This window comes from Lutra lutra, chromosome 8 (genome assembly GCF_902655055.1).
Source record: "Lutra lutra chromosome 8, mLutLut1.2, whole genome shotgun sequence".
Taxonomy (NCBI): Eukaryota; Metazoa; Chordata; class Mammalia; order Carnivora; family Mustelidae; genus Lutra; species Lutra lutra.
Genome location: NC_062285.1, coordinates 105,600,052 through 105,619,157, shown reverse-complemented (window position 1 = coordinate 105,619,157; position 19,106 = coordinate 105,600,052). Strand labels below are relative to the sequence as shown.

Sequence of the window (19,106 nt, the reverse complement as noted above, 5' to 3'; positions counted from 1 at the left end):
AAGAGCTTTTTTTTTTTTTAAGATTTTATTTATTTGACAGAGAGAGAGAGAGAGATCAGAAGCAGGCAGAGGGGGAGGGGGAAGCAGACCCCCCTCCAGGACCCTGGGATCATGACCTGAGCTGAAAGCAGAGGCTTAATTCACTGAGCCACCCAGGTGCCCCAAGCAAGAACTTTAACAGAAAGGGAGAGAGCTCAACATGACCACACCCCACACACCCCCCCTCAAAAAAACACACCTGCTTTGTCCTGAGCTAAGAATCTTTTACTCTAATAATTTCATCATTTGGATAAGAAGAGTTATGAAACAGTGATAAAGTATACCATTTGCTTGAGAAAATTAAGTCCTAATTTCCTGTCTCCAGTTGCTAAACTTTGACGGAATTTATAGCTGGATTTCTAGAAAGTAAATTTTAAATGTAATTATGTGTATAGTATTGTACATAAAATGCCTTAGGTATTCAGTTGTTTGCCTCTCATGTTATTGCCTCAAAAACAGAAAAATAGTTGCTTTGTGATATCACATAGTAAACTTGACATTTCTTAATTTAAATAAACATATTACTTTCTCCTGGGTAGGTAGAAGTAAGAGATATATGTCTTAGCCTTTTTTTTTCCCTTCCCATTAAAAATATTGTATGGTGGCATTTATAGGAATTTGTAAACGATGATCATAAATAGTGAAATGTATTTATATGGTTATTGTGCGTGAAAAATATATAGTGACTCTGTTCTAGAACTTCTGAACAATCACATTAAAGTTAAAACATATATAATAAATAGATAAGTTAGTTTAATAGTGTGAAAATAGTATAAATGTTAAATTTATTCATCAGTTAAGTTACTTAATAAGAGTATAAAAATTTAATATACCTCTGTCTTTCTTTTCTAGACGGATTCCATTTCTAGGTATGTTTTACATTTTTACTGACTTTTTTCTTATTTTTATTCTGTGTTGCTTAAGTATTTACAGATTTTGTGAGTTAGAATTACTTAAATAATAAAAATCTATAGATGTTTAGATGACCTAATAACTGTTACCAGCTTTCTTTGTCAAAGCCTTTACTTCTAGTTCGGTAGTCATAGTAAGTCACTAAAAAAAATTTTTTCTTAAATCCTTAAAACAGTGATAACTTTTTAAGTTTTAAGCTTCCTAAATTATGTTAGTATTAACTATGTCATTATTAACAGCGGAGGCTGATGAAACTCACCAGAAATTTATTTGATTAGGTATTTCTGCATCTTCTCTCTGATCCCTGCTTTAGATAAAAGAAGAACAAAGAAGTCACTAGAAATTGTCATCTAGCTCAAAATTATTCACCTTTTAGAGAACCTTAAGTCTAATCTCCATTCCATTTCTCTTGCTCATAATAGTTAACCAAAACCTTGTAAAACCAAGAACAGATTTTTATATATTAATGATTCTATTGAATTGAAATGTAGAGGTGATAGCATTTATCAGGAAAAGGTAACCTGAATTCATAACAAGATAATAAAATTCACATATGCAAATGAGATATGTTCTTTCTGTTCAGGGCAGACCTATTATCTATCACTTTGGATTGAGGAGTTTATCAAATCTCAGCTGTTACTAATTTTTAAACAATTACATGCAACTTAAAGGAAAAGTGCTACCAGTTAAACTGTGATACACCATCAGTTTATAAGCCATGTTCTGATTTCAAAGATTTTAAAATGTAGAAAACATGTGCAGTTTAAAATTATTGATATAATTTATCGTGTGAAACCAGTTCTGACTTTTTACATATAGATGTATTGACTCTCTTCCTCAAATAATAGAAATTAATAGTATTATAAATAGTATTATAAATAACTATAATATAAATATATAATATATTTATAATATAAAATATATATTTATAATATATAATAAATATAATATATATTTTATATATTATATTTATACTATAATATATAAATAAATATATGTTATATATAAATATAAATAAATAGTATAAATAACTTTCCACTTATTATCACAGATACAGATGATAATAGATGAAAGAGAATGTTATCTACTATTTTGGAATATCAAGTTAAAAAATACTAAGTTGCATGTTAATGGGAGCTATAAAAGCCTATAATAAAGATTTTGACTTTAACTCATCTTTTAAAGATATGAAAGCAGTTCCACATCAGCTGGTGATCGGTATGATTCCTTGCTGGGTCGCTGTGGATCATACAGTTACTTAGAAGAAAGAAAACCTTACAGTAGCAGGCTAGAAAAGGATGACTCCACTGACTTTAAAAAGGTACTTGGATTACTTAATTATTTAACTGTGTAATTAAAAATAATCTTTTGTGTTAGTATATTTATGTTTGGATATTATTCCTGGAAACTCATAATGAAATCAGTGTCTTACTTTAATTTTCAGTTTGGGACACTAAATGGTAGAATATGAATAGCTGTTTGTTTTTTTTTAAAAGGAAGAGACTTTGTATCACACTTAAGTGTCTCAGGCCAGTACTGTGATACTGTGACTGAGCTGAAAAGAGGCATGGGCACAGGGTGGGCAGGGGTTGTGTGTGCATGCCCACTCACACAAGCATGCACACACACTTTTCTTCACCTGTTTGTCAATAAAAGGCAGCCAAACAAAGGACAAAGCTTTTCCTAGGATCATACAGTTTTTCCCTACATAACTAAAAAACTTGTGGTACTGTAAGTACTATTATATCTCAACGATGAAAGTAACAATGAAAGAGCTAAGTCCTGGAAATTCAACAGTCTAGTATTCTGACTCTCATAATTCCTAATACTATGAGCTTAGAGTAAACCTGATGAAGTTTGTTGGGGAGAAAGAAGGCTTGGGATGCGTGTACATGTCCCCCCATTACTTGGCGGCTACTTGAATGGGTTTCTTAGAAGCCAAGTCAGCAGAAGGAGGAAAGTAGGGGTCCGTTCACATGACGTATAAGGTTGTCATTTATTCAGTAAAGAACTAAACACTGAACTGTCCTAAGTAGTGAGCTTCTCCTCATGAGTAGTAGAGTTGGAGATAACTGTCCCGCTCTTATGGACATTTTCCATGTAATGGGAGAGACCAACATGATCATACAGTCATATTAACAAATGTATAACTTAAAAATTGAAACAATTAGCTGAAGTAAAGAATCTATTTCATAAGAGTGTATAACAAAGCAAAGTGGCAGGGCCTAAAGATAGAATTCCTAAACAAGTGAAGCTTCAGAAGCAAATCATAAAAGGACAATTAGTTAACTAGCAAAATGGGTTCTAGATGGAGTGAAATAGGAAGACATAGACCTGGTGGTGAAAGGCACAAGATGCATTGAAGTAATTAAATTTTCAATGTGGCCAGTAGAGCAGAAGGGATGGTAGTGGGAGGATGCATTCAGATATAAAGCCCAGGACCAAACCGTACAGTGCTTTACAGGCTATTTTAAGGATATCTTTATACTGAGAACACTGGGAAGCTATTCAGGGGTTTCTAACGTCAGGGTTAATGGAATGGTTGGCATATCAAGTTGAGATTATTTTAAAAAGTTAACTCTTAACTTACTACATATAGGACAAATTAGAGGGAAGTCAGGAAAATAATTCTAGTATTAAGATAAGAGGTGATTTTAACCATCTATACTAGTAGTAGGAGAGATGGGGGAAAAAGAAGTAGTAGATTCAAATGTTAAGAAAGCATTCAAGAAGTATTTCACTTTCCTTCAAATATTAGTAAAAGCAGTACAGTTACAACGATCAGTACAACTGATGTTCCATGTCAGGGTCAGGAATTCAAGAGAGAATGATAAGCAGAAAAGCTCATGGACCCCAGATGAAGATCACAGTGTCTCCTCAGCTCTAGCTAAAGTTGCTCTGCAGTATGTGGTCCCTCTTTATCATATACCTGAATTTTGTTTAATGGAAAGAAAAAAGTTAGATTTGTCAGTGAAGTCTTAAATTTCAAATCCTGCGGAACTAGTGTGTTAATGAGTTTGCACGAGGCAGATACATACATAACCAAATTTTTTTGCCTTGCAACCATAAAGCATTAAAATATTTTGCATGTGTCCTTTAATGGCTCATGTGTTACATTCTTTGTTTTAATACTGCAAAGTAATCAGTGGGAAATCTTAAAATATTAAGAGAACAGAAAAATAATTTGTTGTTCTGCCCTAATTTTTGTAGCTTTATGAACAAATTCTAGCTGAAAATGAAAAGCTGAAAGCACAGCTACATGATACAAATATGGAACTGACCGATCTTAAATTACAATTGGAAAAGGCTACCCAGGTTTGTACCTTTTTCTCTATGTTACCCTGAAGAAAATGATTTTGATTTATTCTGTCTAAAAAATTAGACTGAAATATTCTCAAGTGTTTCTTCAAAACATGAGTTTGGTTACTGGTAATACCTTATTAATAAGAAGGAATCAAAATAATACAGATTACTGATAACTTCACTTCTTCCTAGAATAAATTAAAAATACAGAAATAAAACCTTGTAATGGAAAGTTAAAATATTTTTAAGCCAAAAATACCTATGTTGTGATACATAAAGGGCTTAAATGCTTATTTCTAGCATACCAAATGTAGCGAGGTATTAAAAGTATCTAAGCAGAATCTTCTTAAAGCCATTAAAAAATTTTATAATCATTTTTATTCATTATGAATATTTCCTGTTTGTTCCCAAAATTAATTTGATATACTAATGCTGGAAGAAAATAGTTTGTCATTAATTCTTTTTACTTACCTTCTTTGCAGCAGCCTACAGGAGACCATTTTAGACAAGAAAATTGGGATAGCCAAACAAAATTCACAACCATACACATAGGATCTAGGAATTTTTTCCCAAGCTTTTTCCATGGAATGTGGGAGACAGTAATTGTGGGAGATAGTAGTAGGCACATTCCTTCCTCATTCTCCACCTGTCCCCCTTCAAAGAAGTAGTTTTGTGACCCAACTATTTCATGGGAAATACTATACTACATCTTAGAGATTTTAGAGGTTGCTATTCGTGAGTTAAAAGGCATGAAGCAGTCCTATAATTTTTAAGAAAACAAACTTGTTTAATTTTAACATGAGACTTTGTAGTATAAACATATTTCTGCAGTTCATCTTTTGGAATCCAGTTTTAAATCACTCATCTAGAAATGACATCTTTGGTTCTATAAATGAGACTGTATACAGTCTTCGGGCATTCTTTGACATTCATCTTTTTTATAATTTTTTAAGTTAACTCTCTATGTTGAACTGACACTGGTTACCAGGTCCCCTTTTTATTGTTGTTAGCCACTATTGCATTGTAAAACAGTTGTTTATGCACAATGGAGCCTTTGCGGAAATTCCAGGAGTTAAGCTAACCTTATGAGGTTAAAAAGGCTCTACAGATTCCATCAGTTGATGCGAGTTTACTATAAAAATACGCAGAGAATTAAGTCAGAACAAGAACATGTTTCATGGTGAGGTGTCATAAAAACTTGGAATGTCATTCAGGTTACAACTTGCTGGGGTAACTTAGACTTCCTGGTAAACTGGAAAATCATCATTCTTTGCGTTGCATTAGTAGCTTCGTGAGCCTCCTCACACAAAAATATCAAAACTAGTTTTCTGAAAATAGTTCTAGCTCCAGAGATCTGATCATAATGTTTTCTAAATAAAAATGTCCACTGCTTTAAAAAAAAAAAATGTCCACTGCTTCATACTGCTGTGTCCTGTCAATACGGTGAGTCAGCTAATCTGTGTTTTTACTGCTTACTACCTTCTCCGTTTCTCTGCTCTTCTCCCTACCCTGTTGTCATTTAATTCTTCCTAGATGTCTCTCATTCAAAGTCTACAATGGAGGGAATCTGAAAGAATTAGCCAGTTATTATCAGCATGGAGCAGTCCTATTAGTGACCATTTAATAGGACACTGGACAACCTAGAGCAAGTTGCCTTTGGGTCATGTACCAATTTCTGATCCTATGGATTGTGGCCAGGAAACAAATTACTAATTAATGGACTTAGCAAACATTCTGAGTACCATGCCCAGTATACTGAATGAATGATGGGAGGGGTAATTCAGAGTATAAAATATCGGTAAATATTCAGAGTTAATATCTTGGTTGGAAAAACTATGTAAAATTTTAAAACTGTGTTTTTAAAATTTAAGGGTACATGTAAAAGCAAAACTGATAAACATTAAACTTTTTGTTCAGTTTTCGAGTATTTATCCTGAGCATCTAAGTCTACTATAAATCATGCCACCTGATTTTTATTTTCTTTTTGGGGCATTACTTCCATAACTATTCATGGTTATACATAATGGTAGCAGTTTGACAGTTGCATGGAGTTTTTTCCAAGGGAATTATCATCTTATTAATAGTGTGTTTGGTAATACTTGGCCAAGGGACTCTAAAATCCTTGAATCCTCCTTCATCCAGCCACCCTCCTTCCTGTAGTCTCCAGCGGAGGGAAATAGACTGTTTACTAGGAACCAGTTTGATAAATAATACTTTGTCAAATGTCAATTCACTAGATTCACTAATTATTATAACAGCTTTAACTAGAATTATTAACCATAAATACTAACTAAAGTTGATTTTTTAACCTAAGAAATTATCAGGTGAATCATAAAATAGCTAAAATGTTCCTATATGAAGAAAAAAATCCTCAAAAAATGCTAATTTTCCATCTAAAATTTTATTGACTTACATGTAATGGCAGTGTTTGAGCTATTTTTGAATTCTTCTGGGTGCTTTTGAATGTCATTTTTAAATATTCACTCTTTTTTTTTTTCCCCAAGTAATTTCTGCACCTAGCATGGGGCTCAAACTCACAATCCTGAGATCAAGAGGCCCGTGCTGTTGTGATGGAGCTACCCAGACACCCCTGCATTTTTAGGATTCATTTGCAGAACCTCAAGGGGGCATATTAGCCTTTGTTTTGTATTTTTGGCAGTTAAATATAAATATAAATTTTGAAAACATCAAAAAGAAATCAGAATTAGCTGAAAAGTCTCATCATACTTGAAATTCTGAATTTGATTTCTAACAAGTAATTAAAATACATTGATTTTTATTTTTCCAGAAAGAGTAAGCACAAAAGCATAAAACAATTTAAAACAACAGAGAGGGGCGCCTGGGTGGCTCAGTGGGTTAAGCCGCTGCCTTCGGCTCAGGTCATGATCTCAGGGTCCTGGGATAGAGTCCCACATCGGGCTCTCTGCTCAACAGGGAGCCTGCTTCCCTTTCTCTCTCTCTCTCTCTCTCTCTCTCTCTGCCTGCCTATCTACTTGTGATCTCTCTCTGTCAAATAAATAATAAAATCTTTTAAAAAAAAAATAAAAAATAAAACAACAGAGAAAAGGAAGGACCCCTGGCCATGATTAGATCTTTAAATTTTATATATCATAACCATAAAAAAGAAGTTATTGAAAGATTAAAAAGTAACTTGGTAACTGGCCTTGGTCAGACTAAAGTATGAATGCTGAGATGGTTGACAGAAAATTACATAAACGTTTAGGACACCTGACTGGCTCAGTCAGTAGAGCACAACTGTTGTTCTTGGGGTTGTAGGTTCGAGCCCCTGGTTGGGTGTAGAGATTACTTTAACATAAAATTTAAAAAGAAAAAATATATATTTAAATTAATGATGAAATATATTTTTAAGTAGATTTTGTGGTTAATAGTCACAAAAAAGCATTTTTGTTAAAGTTGTCAATTGGTAAAATTGATTATTCAGCAAATACACTTTTGGTAAATGAGTCGTTTGATGGTTTTTATAGGAAACTGACCAGGCATCCCAAGAGGGATATATGTACAGAAGTCGGTGTAAGAACTAGGATACCACTTGTTTTTTGTTTTTGTTTTTAATATTTTATTTATTTATTTGATAGAGAGAGGAGAAAGAGAGAGAGTATAAGTGGGAGGAAGAGCAGGGAGAAAAGCAGACTCCTGCTGAGCAGGGAGCCCAATATGGGGCTTGATCCCAGAACTCTGAGATCATGACCTGAGCCGAAGTCAGACATTTTAACCACCTGAGCCACCCAGATGCCCCTAGGATACCACTTCTTTTTAACTGGCCCTTCACTCAGAATCCACATGCATAGCCTTCAGGTAGTGCTTTAACATGTGGTTTAAAATTCCAAGAGTCCTTTTCTGTCTCCCAAATCTCAGGATTTTGTCAACTTTGAGTTGATAGCATAGTACAGGAAACAGGAAAAATGAGAGCCCTAAACTCACCAGAAGAAGAAAAGCTTTATAGCTAGGATTTCTTATAAGTGACAGGGGGTGTAAACTTTCTTACCAATTTTGGAGGATGGATGATTGGAAAAGAAAACTCTAGACAGAGAGGGAAGAATATGAAGCTGTGAGAGACAACGGAATTTAGGCCAGTTTACTGGCTTGGCTCCATGGATGCTCACTTACCCCAGTCCCAGCTACCTTTCAGTCAGGGTCCTAGAATCTGACCATTCAGATTAGCCACTCCTCCTAGTGATGTGCAAGAGAGACCTTGAGCATCGGAGAGGAAACTCTAGGATGTTTTTTATTTTGTTCCACAGTACTCATCCATCCTTAGCCCCTACTATACTGTGCACAGACCTGAGGAAAAGTCAAGGGTAGACCATGAGAGCTGTGGAGACCATTCTATTTCTAAGCATTCCTTTAACTCTTTCTTGTTTCAACACAAAATTATTTTCTCTTTTCTTTACCTGAATGTTGTGATTTATTTGAATACCACTAGAGGAGACACTGTGGGCCTCCTTCAACTTCACCCACCCTTCCTTTATTGCACTTATATCCCTTTTATATTTCTTACTTTGTTACAGAGACAAGAAAGGTTTGCTGATAGGTCACTATTAGAAATGGAAAAAAGGGTAAGTATCCATTTTATTGAATAGTCATTTTACCCCTTTATTGTTTTACATAAGCAATAGTAGGGCTTTTTGTTTTCTTTTAGTTTTATTTTTGTGAATGGTAGTTTTTGTTAGTGTAGATTAATACTAATTGAATTGGGAATGTTTTCTGGCTTATCTTCTTTATACAATTCTGTGGGATCTCCCTAGGTGTGAAATTACCTTACCTCTCTAAGTATTAAGACTTAATTTACCATGTTATTATTTTAACAGATTAAAAAAAATGATCTTTGCCTTGATTCTGGAAGTGTAGATATTGTGATAGTGAATCTGATGTTTTTGAAATGCCATTTATCTCTCTTTGTTTTTCTGTGGTGGTATACTTAAAACAGTTTGATCATGCATACATTTAGTTTAATTCTTTGGAAAATTTAAATCCATTCTTAAAGTTTGTAAAGATTCTAAGGACATCAAATTCTCAAATTTCTTTTAAGGTTAATGATACTTTATTTAATTTTGAATTTAAATATTTAACTTAAATAGCATATTTTAAACAAATTAATTACTAGAAAAGCCTTTTGCCCTTTTTTATGTCTTTCTGTAATTTTTTATTTGACAATGATAAATTTACCTGTATTTCTCAATTTATTATAGTTACTACTCAGAGGTCTGGCAGTGGCCATAGGAAGAACTCTACCAGTTTAGTCTGAGCAGTTGATAATGTATAAATGATCAAAAGTTAAAGGAAAAGAGTATCTGTTAGTCCAAGTGACTAGGGCTAGACCTACAGGGTTTCAGCTGGACAGGAAAGTACATCCTGGGTAGCTAGGACAAAGAATAAATAATCAGGAGCAGTTGATAAAACATCTTCCTCCATTCTGTTATAAAAACAGCCAATTTACCTTTTGAGCAAAAAATAAAGAGAGAAATGATGTCTGTCCTTTTGTTTTTTGTTTTTTTTTTTTTTTTAATTTGACTGAGAGAGATCACAAGTAGGCAGAGAGGCAGGCAGAGAGAGGAAGGGAAGCAGGCTCCCCGCTGAGCAGAGTCCGACGCGGGGCTTAATCCCAGGACCCTGGGATCCTGAACTGAGCCGAAGCCAGAGCCTTTAACCCACTGAGCCACCCAGGCGCCCCATCTGTCCTTTTTTATCTAGGCTTGTGCACACATGGTATACATGTTCATACTCCGACGGTCTCACCTGACCTTTGTCTGCCTGTCAAATGCAAATAAATTCCAAAGTAGCTAGTTTACTTTCAACTTAACAGACGTTAGTAATCCTAGTATTCATAATAACTGCTAATCATATTTATGCAGCACCCTAATATTCCAGGCAAGTACCGGGCTAAGTACTTCACATGTATTTTCTCTTAACCATATTTTTTTTTTCTTAACCATATTTTTTTATGTTAGTAAGTTTGTCAAAACAGAAGAAATTGCCTACAACGTTACAGCTCCCGATTTGGCAGCAAGACCGTTTGGTATAGTGTTCTGGTCTTGCTTTACCAGAATAGTTAAAATCTTGAAGGTGCCTAATAAAATTGAGGATGATGAGACAGAAGGAAATACACTATTTATAAGATTTCACCAAGTGGGACGCCTGGGTGGCTCAGTTGGTTAAGCAGCTGCCTTCAGCTCAGGTCATGATCCCGGCGTCCTGGGATCGAGTCCCACATCGGGCTCCTTGCTTGGCGGGGAGCCTGCTTCTCCCTCTGCCTCTGCCTGCCACTCTGTCTGCATGTGCTCACTCTCGCTTCTCTCTCTATGACAAATAAATAAATAAAATCTTTAAAAAAAAAAAAAAAAGATTTCACCAAGTTATGAGGATCAAATATGATGGTGTATATCCTACTGTTTTTGGAAGTGCAGTGGTTTTCATGAATAGTCATGGCTGTATTACTAACTAGGAGAAAGTTCTTTTTTCATAGAAGATAACATTTTTCTCTATATAATAATGTTTAAACCAGCTATTACTAGAATAACATGTACTTAAAAGACTATGAGTAGGATTCCATCTACTTTTTACATCACATAATCTAAAAACATTAACATTTACGGTAAATGTACTGCTTTACTAAATATCAACATTAATTATTAATCTGGGAAAGAATGTCTTGGAAATTCATAGTGATTAAACTAAATTTAAATGGTTTGTATCTGAAAGGTGACCGGCAAGAGTCAGTATCTTCTGGGCGGTATGACCTAACAACCAAAGTTTTGTAGCACATTAATTACCGCTGCTTGCATTTTGCATAACACCCTAGAATGCTTGTTATTTAGGGGAGAGTAAAACCATACACTGCAGTAATGTATGTTGCCTTTGCCTGTCACTCTTTGAAAGGAGGTACTTTACAATAAGTGCTGCGAGTGCTGCAGGTGCTTCTTCATCAGATTCACTGCGTTAATGCTGCACACAGTATCGACCCAGATACAGAGCTATAAAGTCAATTGGATAAATAATGGCTAGGAAACATTGTAGGTGGAGGAGATGATGAACCTTCTCTTAGATCCTTTTGAAATTTTAAACTACACATATTTTAGGCATGTTTGCTGCTTGCGTTTCTGCTTCTGTCACTGTAGAATAATTGCATCTATCTGTGTTTCTTTTTTCTGTTCTATGTGATCTTGAATCTTGAATATTGAATTCAATATTCTTGAATATTGGTTTATTCCTAAGTTTTAATGTAAACTAAAAAAAAAATATTTTGAACATGTTATGTACCATCTTACTAGAACTCACAGCTTTGAAGAAAGAGCTTATAGAAGTTAATAAAAATAATAATCTTCGTATTTACTTCTCTCAAAATTTGGAAAGCTCTTTACACATCACTGGCATCACATCTTTTTCCACACTGCTCCTGATTTGATTTTTGACTCTATACAATGCCACTCTTTCACAATTTAGAAGAAAATTAAGAATATAATAATTACATGATTAATATTGGTACCTTAAATTGATCTAGGAACGAAGAGCTCTAGAAAGAAGAATATCTGAAATGGAAGAAGAGCTCAAAGTAAGTAAACCGTGCTACTACTTACAAGAGATAGTGCTATTTATCAACTTAGGTGTTACAGTAGGCTTATAGATATTATGTTTCCGTTAATTGTTCTCAGTACTGATTCTGTAATTTGTGAATTATTGGTATCTTGTGCTTCTCTTCTTCCTAAATCCAGGTTTTATGTGAGCTAGGAGAACATTTATAATTCAGATCATTTTGCTAATCAGTTTTATGGCTCTTTTGATGTTTAGGTATAGAAGAAGTTAGACAGTAATGACTATAAGATTCGGGATTTATTATTAATTCTTCACATTTCACATACTCTGTTTCTTGGAGAGCAAATGGTGGAGGGGTTATCAATAAAAAATATTTTTCTTTGAAAATAAAGGACATTACAGTAGTGGATGAGCAGAGCTATGTTTTATTGAACTGTGAATTACCTGTGGAAGTAGCTGTTTGTTTTGAATGTTGGAAGGAACCCTCTTTTCAGGGGGGGAAAATAACATAGTTAACTGATTACCTTTTATTGTATTATCTTGCATAACATATTTTTATCACATTATGAATTAATAAACTGATACATAGGAAAATGTGACCATAGAATTAGAATTTAAAGATTTAATTATTATATTACTGAATTTGGTTCCTTATTAAAACATTATCATTGAATGGTTTTGGAGACAAAGTTTTTGGAAATTTTTATGTATTTTGTTTGCTATGGAATTTTAGGACTACACTATTTACCTTTGCAAATCTCATGGAATGAATATCCTTACAGTCAAGACTCTTAATTTTTTTCTTCTTATGTTCAGTATCTGTGATTCTTTGTGTTTTTATTGTACTCTTTTCCATTTTCTTATCTTTTTATTTTCTATTTCTTATGTTCTAATTCCTGCAGAACCTGCATCAAATAAAGCAAATTCAAACTCTGAGAGAGTTAAATGAGCGACTGCTGACTGAGAATAGGGCCTTGACAAGAGTGGTAGCCAAGCGCTCAGGGTTCTGTAGGCATCTGCAGTCTGTGAACCTATAATTTATAGTTTCATCATTTCTTCTTGGTAGAGCCAGGCAGGTGTTTTTGTATTAGTAAGCGTGTCTTAAGCTCACTTTTACAAATTAATGCCATTGTGTCTGAAGCTTATCATATAACTGTTAATTATGCATGGCTTCTCAGAATGTTAGAAAGTGTCACTAATGATATATTCCAACTGATAAACTGCAATAAATTTAGGAAATGATTTAGGGATTCAAAGACTTGTCTGCACTTTTGCAAGGCTTGTGCACTTTTTTGGCTCTACAGATATTTTAGGGAATAAATATTTAAATATAATTTTAAAATTCTTTATTAGAAAGAAAATGGAACATAAGCAGTATAACATTTGACATATAATTAATACATTGAAGCTGAAGATTAAGCATGCTTTACCTATTTTTCAAAATAATACCATTTTCAATCAGAACCATTTTAGTTAATATTTACTCAGTTCTTTATTACAGAGGTATCCTAATACATAAACTTACTGTATTTTATACCGATATATTGTGAACACAAGAATTGATTGGTTCCACATAAAGTTAAACTCTTCATATGAAAAGATTTTGCTTAACGTAATTTTGCCAAGTAGAAGTTATACTTTTATCTAATTTTATAACCAAGTACATTTTGATAACTGAGGAGAGATATTGGAAAGGTATTTTAAGTACCTTGGAAAGTGTGTTTTAATGCCCAAAATATAAGCTGTTCCACTTCCTGGCAAATCTGGCAGATCACATATGATTTAATTCATTCTTAGTGGAAAATCCAGTTTACTGATAACATTTCTACCCCCTCCTTCAGTTTGACTGTAAAACAGAAAATAGATTTGCTTTGAGGATGTGAAGATGTGTTTTTTTTTTTTTTCCAAATACTGGTGGTTTTTTCAGTGCTTAGATATTTTCGTAAATACAGACTGACTACTTTGGCTTATACTCTCCTAATAATAGTAATAATTATTATAATTTAATGAGCATCTGTCTTGGATCACACATTGTACTACCTGTTTAAACTTGGTATTAAAGGTGAATCCTTTAAGGAATTTTAATAATTTAGAACAAGTCTAACTTCCTCAGAACTTTGCTAAATAGGCGGGTTTCCTTGTGGGATAGTAGTAAGTACTATGGATTGAGATCTGATGTAAATAAAGTAAAAGGCCTTGGTTTAGGTGCTGACAGGAAGTCTTAGAGGAACTCCCTTTGAGAGCCCATCCTAACAAAAACAGGCTTCATTTTCTTGGCTGCTCTAATATGGTGTGCTTGTGAGTCATAATAGCAAGTGATTTAGTACATTCCAGTTGTTAACTTTGGGAGAATAAACTTTTAATTCCATCATTTATTAAACTAATTAGCTTCACAAATCGTTTTTTCTTTCTTTCATATACGTTCTAGCCACTAGAAATTTATATAACTGACAAAGCTTGTTCATGTGTCTTGTGGTGAAAACATAAAATTTATTAAGAATAACATTGTATCTTCTTATTGAAGTAAAACTTTTCCTTTTATTTTTCTTCTCACAGATGTTACCAGACCTAAAAGCAGACAACCAGAGGCTAAAGGATGAAAATGGGGCCTTGATTAGAGTTATAAGCAAACTTTCCAAATAAAAAGCAGCAAATAATGGAATTGCACATATTAGCAACCCAGTGGACCATAACTGACAGTCACTGGAAGCCTGGGAAGAATCCTTGGAGACTGTCATTTTTGGATATCCTGCCAAATGCCCTCTTATCTAGGAATTTTGTTTAATTTTCTGTTTTGTTTTGTTTTTTTTTTTTTCTTGTGTCAAGACCATTGTTTCATGTTAATGCAGCTGCTGAGAAGATTTTTTTTTTTAATGACTGAGAAAACTTGTTTACAGCTCCAGCATATAAGGAAAGTGTTCAAGGCCAGATATGCCTCAGATATTTAACCAGTAAGCCTTAGTTGTACATAAATACTTTTGTGTCAACAAAAACTTTCAGCTCTCACAGAAGACAGTTATTCAACATTTTTTGATGTGCCACAGTTTCCAGTTTTTCGATATTTAATTTTTTGCTTTACATCTAAGTTTGGGTTTGTATTTTTTTCCTTCTAACTCTTCATGTGGCAGACTCTTCTATGTTTTCACAGCTTTCTCATTTACAGAAAAGAACACTCATTCTTCGGATACCATTGTTATGTATTAGGATCATGCTGTTTTGTCTTCCACCTGAAACTGAACTGCTTGGTGGAACATTTGCTTTCACTGTTTGTGCAATATGCATTTATTTCTTACATGAATGCTTTAAAGTCAATTGAGATTAGATTCTTTTAAGTCCTGTTTTCTGCCTTCATTGGTCACTTCTTTGTTTCTGTTTTTTATTATTGTAGTATAAGATGTTAGATTCTGTAATCTTCACATTCATTTTAGCAGGTACTGAGTAATGCTGTATATATAAATAAGTGTATTGTTTTGATTTTTAGACCACCACATGGCATGCTTGAGAATTTCCTTATTTCAAATGTCTGTTAATGCAAAGTAGGCTACTCCATAATAGTGTTAAAACAAAATTTGCTAACAATGTGATATAAAGATTTTAAAAGTAGCACATTATATGGAGCCCTATCTTTACAAAAGTTTTCTACTGTAAAGTGCTTTTACTTTTATTTCCAGTTTTCATTTGATAGTATTCAACCACAATTCAAGTTGCATAAGATAATTGCTTCACATTTCACATACCTATATTTATCTGAGTGCTGTCTAAAACTGTTGTGCTAGCCAAAGTAATGCTATGAAATCATTTGCAGACTTAACCCATGAGTTAATGTTAAATGCACTGTTTTTGCCATGTGAAGAGGCATTGACTTTGATACCACCATCATGTTCAGACCATTTTATACATTTCAGTGGCCTTTTAAAAAAAAAAAAAAGAAAGAAAGAAAGAAAAAAAAAAAAACCCAGAACCAAGTACATAGTGAAGATGGCTTTTATTTGGACAAATAGCTTTTATATTTTCATCAAACCATGCAAAAAACTATTACATCTTTCTGGCACATAACTGTCTCCTTAACCACTGAACAGTTCAGCCATTTGAATAAATTGTACATCATAAAGCTTATAGTAGCTAATTGTATTATGGATTGTATTGTATACTATATTAAATGTGAATTTGTACCCCTTCATTTTAAAAGGTCATTGTGTTCTACTGCCTATTTTAGATTACTTTGGGGCTGGGATAGGGTGTTTTGGTAAGCAGGATTTTGAGTCCTCTTTCTCTTGATTGGTTTTATGAAGATATAAGGTTATGCTCTTACTACCAAGCTCAGGATTCTTGATTTTTAAAGGTACAAGGATAGTTATGGGAATTTTATTTTTGGTTATATTTGAACTGTATGAATGGTGGGTCTGAATATAGAGAATTTCCATGGTCTTATGTGGACGTAAAATATACAGATAATTGATCAGTTTGAGTGACTGCAACATGTTCTGGTTGCACAACAGTTAGGCATGCTAAGGATTATATTTGTGAAGTTTGGATGCCTGTGAAGAATGATTAAATACATGTTTCTAATATTTTAGTGTTTTGTATTTAGGTTATTTATTCTTTGTATCTAAAACTGAACAGCTACTGTGCTATATTGATTTTATTGGTAGTATTGAGCAGACCTTGTTTCTGCATGAAACTAGTTGCAAAACCCACTATTTTGGAAATAAAAATGTATTTTGACATATACAAATAAAATGAATAAAACTATTTTAAATGTGTGACCTTTTACTGAAGACATTTAAATTTGTTCTGAGATATTTAAATTCTGCATGGGTATTTTTTCACTAATTGCTTTACTTGGATTCCAGTTTGAATAATTTCTGAAATTGTAATATTGTGATAATTTGCACAGCATTGTACATGCACATCTGTAAATGCAGTCTTAATTGCCATATTTATGCAATCTGTGTACCAATTTGGACAAATGTTTATATATTTTACATAAAGCTATCTGTATGCAGAATCTGAGAACTAGTTTTTTTATAATAAGTGGGTAAAAAATAATAACAGTGAGTCTGAAGATAGTAGATTTGTAGCACAAGATTTCATTTACATAAACATTTTGTGGTTTCTAAATTAAACGTGCTTTTTTCTTAGCTGCATACATGGGCTTGGGAATACATATAAAGATAATATAATATAAACTATTAGTTCATTCTTCAGCCTCAGTTTGTCCAAAGTTCAATCCCCCATCTACTGACACATCCATAACTATGTAACTATCATAGATGGCACTTTCAGTTTGGTAACTTTGGTAGAGGATGTGTAGTAAGCCTATGTTTAACTAAATTCAACAAGAACTGAATTCTGTTAACTTTCTGTTTCCAGTACTTTACCCTACTCGTGTTCACAGAATGAAAGATACTGCTGCTGTTTGTCCTCCATAAAAGAATTTCACAATCCAGTAATTCAAAGCCAAATGAAAAGCAGCTATCGAACTGTGTTGGAGAGTATTCATATAAAAAGTAGATACTCACCAATCCATTAAGCTACTTTACTCTTTTGCTTAAAGGTTTATTATTACCTAGTCTTTCCTGGCTAATGTGAAACAGTCATGACTGTAAATGTCCACACTCACTGAGTCTGAGTCTGCTGTCGTAAGAAGCAAATAATCCAGAAGGCCAAATTCTCTCTAGCCTAGGACCATATATTTCCCACAGGACATAATAGCCCTGTGGTTTGTCCTTCACTTTGTTATGCTAAGCAGAATACAGAGCAGACCCCATTAACAATTATTAACTATCCATTAGTGAAAACCTTCGGCGGTGAAGATGAAGGCTGACTAATAAGCAATCTTCTCTGGTGTCCACGTACACGGTATGTGGGCTCTGTGAGTGTGCATGTATGACAGGTGTAATGTGCAGTCCAAAAAGGATTTGTTGGTAAAGAATAAAATTGTTTTTCCTATTTATCTCATATCTCTAACTAAATACATTTCTTGACTTTGATTTTGGAAAGGTTCTCTGGGGTTAAGTGCTGTGTAAACAACAGATTGCTCTTTCTCTGAGGTAAGTGACACAGAGTGTCATATTTCTGTTCCTTGCCTTCAGAATGACCAGATGACAAAGTAATTTAAAAACATAGGAGTCAGAAGTTTAAGATTCTATAATGTAACATTAATAATTCTCTAAATACCGTAATTTTTTTATAAGTGTTTTAAAGTTTATTTTAAGTAGGCTTTTTTGAGCCAGCCTGTCACCACTTGTCATACTTGAATCCCAATAAATATACAGGTTACAAAAATTAACTAGATTTTCATTTTAAAAGGCTAATGAAAAAGAAGGGGGAAATGTTTAAGAATCATAAATATTAGTAGATTTTGTCCAGAACAATATACAGTTAATAGGGCCTGTACTTTGTGCTTTTCTGTCTGGGAGACTGGTAGCAGAGAAAAGAAGAAATTACCTTCTCCCCTTCCTCACATTGTTTTTCTTACAGGTCTGATTTGATACAAACCATTTCAGTTGGATATCTCATTTGATCTGTACAACAGGCTGCATAAATAAAGTCTGTCTCCATTTTATAGGTGAGAAACCTGAGATGTACAGATTATTAACTGATTTAACATTCCAAACTTAATACAAAGCAGAGCTCTTACCCAAACTTGATTGTAGTTATCATCGTTTTTCCCATCTTTTAATCCAGGACTTTTTCTGCTATTATCAGTTAGTTTAGTTTGATTTTTTATTTGCATGAAATTGTAGAAGTTACCTGCGAGCCTATTTCATATGTCTCGGCTTAAAATAAGGACAGCATTTCTTGATATTTTTTTTTTGCATTTTTTAATTCTACATCCTCATCCCCATACTCACTAAATTTCTCATCTCCTTAGAACCTGTTATTACTAAACCATTCTACCCTATAATGGGATTTTTTTTTTTAGATGAATGCTTTAATGTTCAAGCAGCTAGTTGATGCCCTGATGCAAATTCTAACTGTATCTGGTAGACCATCAAGTTTTTAAAGATATTTTCACATACCCACATGCGAAAGAACTCCATTCTTAAAAAATAGACATTTTTAGTTGGTGAGTGGAGCTTAATTCCCAACTTTTTTATTCCCAAGTAAGATAGGCAATATTAATAGTGCTATGGTTTTAGCAGCATATTTTGCTCACCAGTGAAAATCTGTGGGATGTCAATATATAACATGAAAATTGTATTTACATTAACCCAGATATGACCTCACCCCAAAGGAAAGTACTCAAAATAAGCCTAAGACAGTAGCATGACAACAGCATGATTTTCTTACTTGTT

At 33.6% G+C, this 19,106-nt stretch overlaps 1 protein-coding gene across 1 annotated transcript in view; it reads left to right on the top strand.

Moving 5' to 3' along the window:
• PPP1R12A (protein phosphatase 1 regulatory subunit 12A) overlaps positions 1–16,557 on the top strand; it is a 147,164-nt gene extending 130,607 nt beyond the window's left edge. The window contains 6 exon segments of the mRNA XM_047739768.1: positions 892–908; positions 2,137–2,272; positions 4,162–4,266; positions 8,784–8,831; positions 11,774–11,824; positions 14,362–16,557. Of these exon segments, the coding sequence (XP_047595724.1) occupies positions 892–908; positions 2,137–2,272; positions 4,162–4,266; positions 8,784–8,831; positions 11,774–11,824; positions 14,362–14,448 (444 nt within the window). The 3' untranslated portion in view covers positions 14,449–16,557.
• The last annotated feature ends 2,549 nt before the right edge of the window (positions 16,558–19,106 follow it).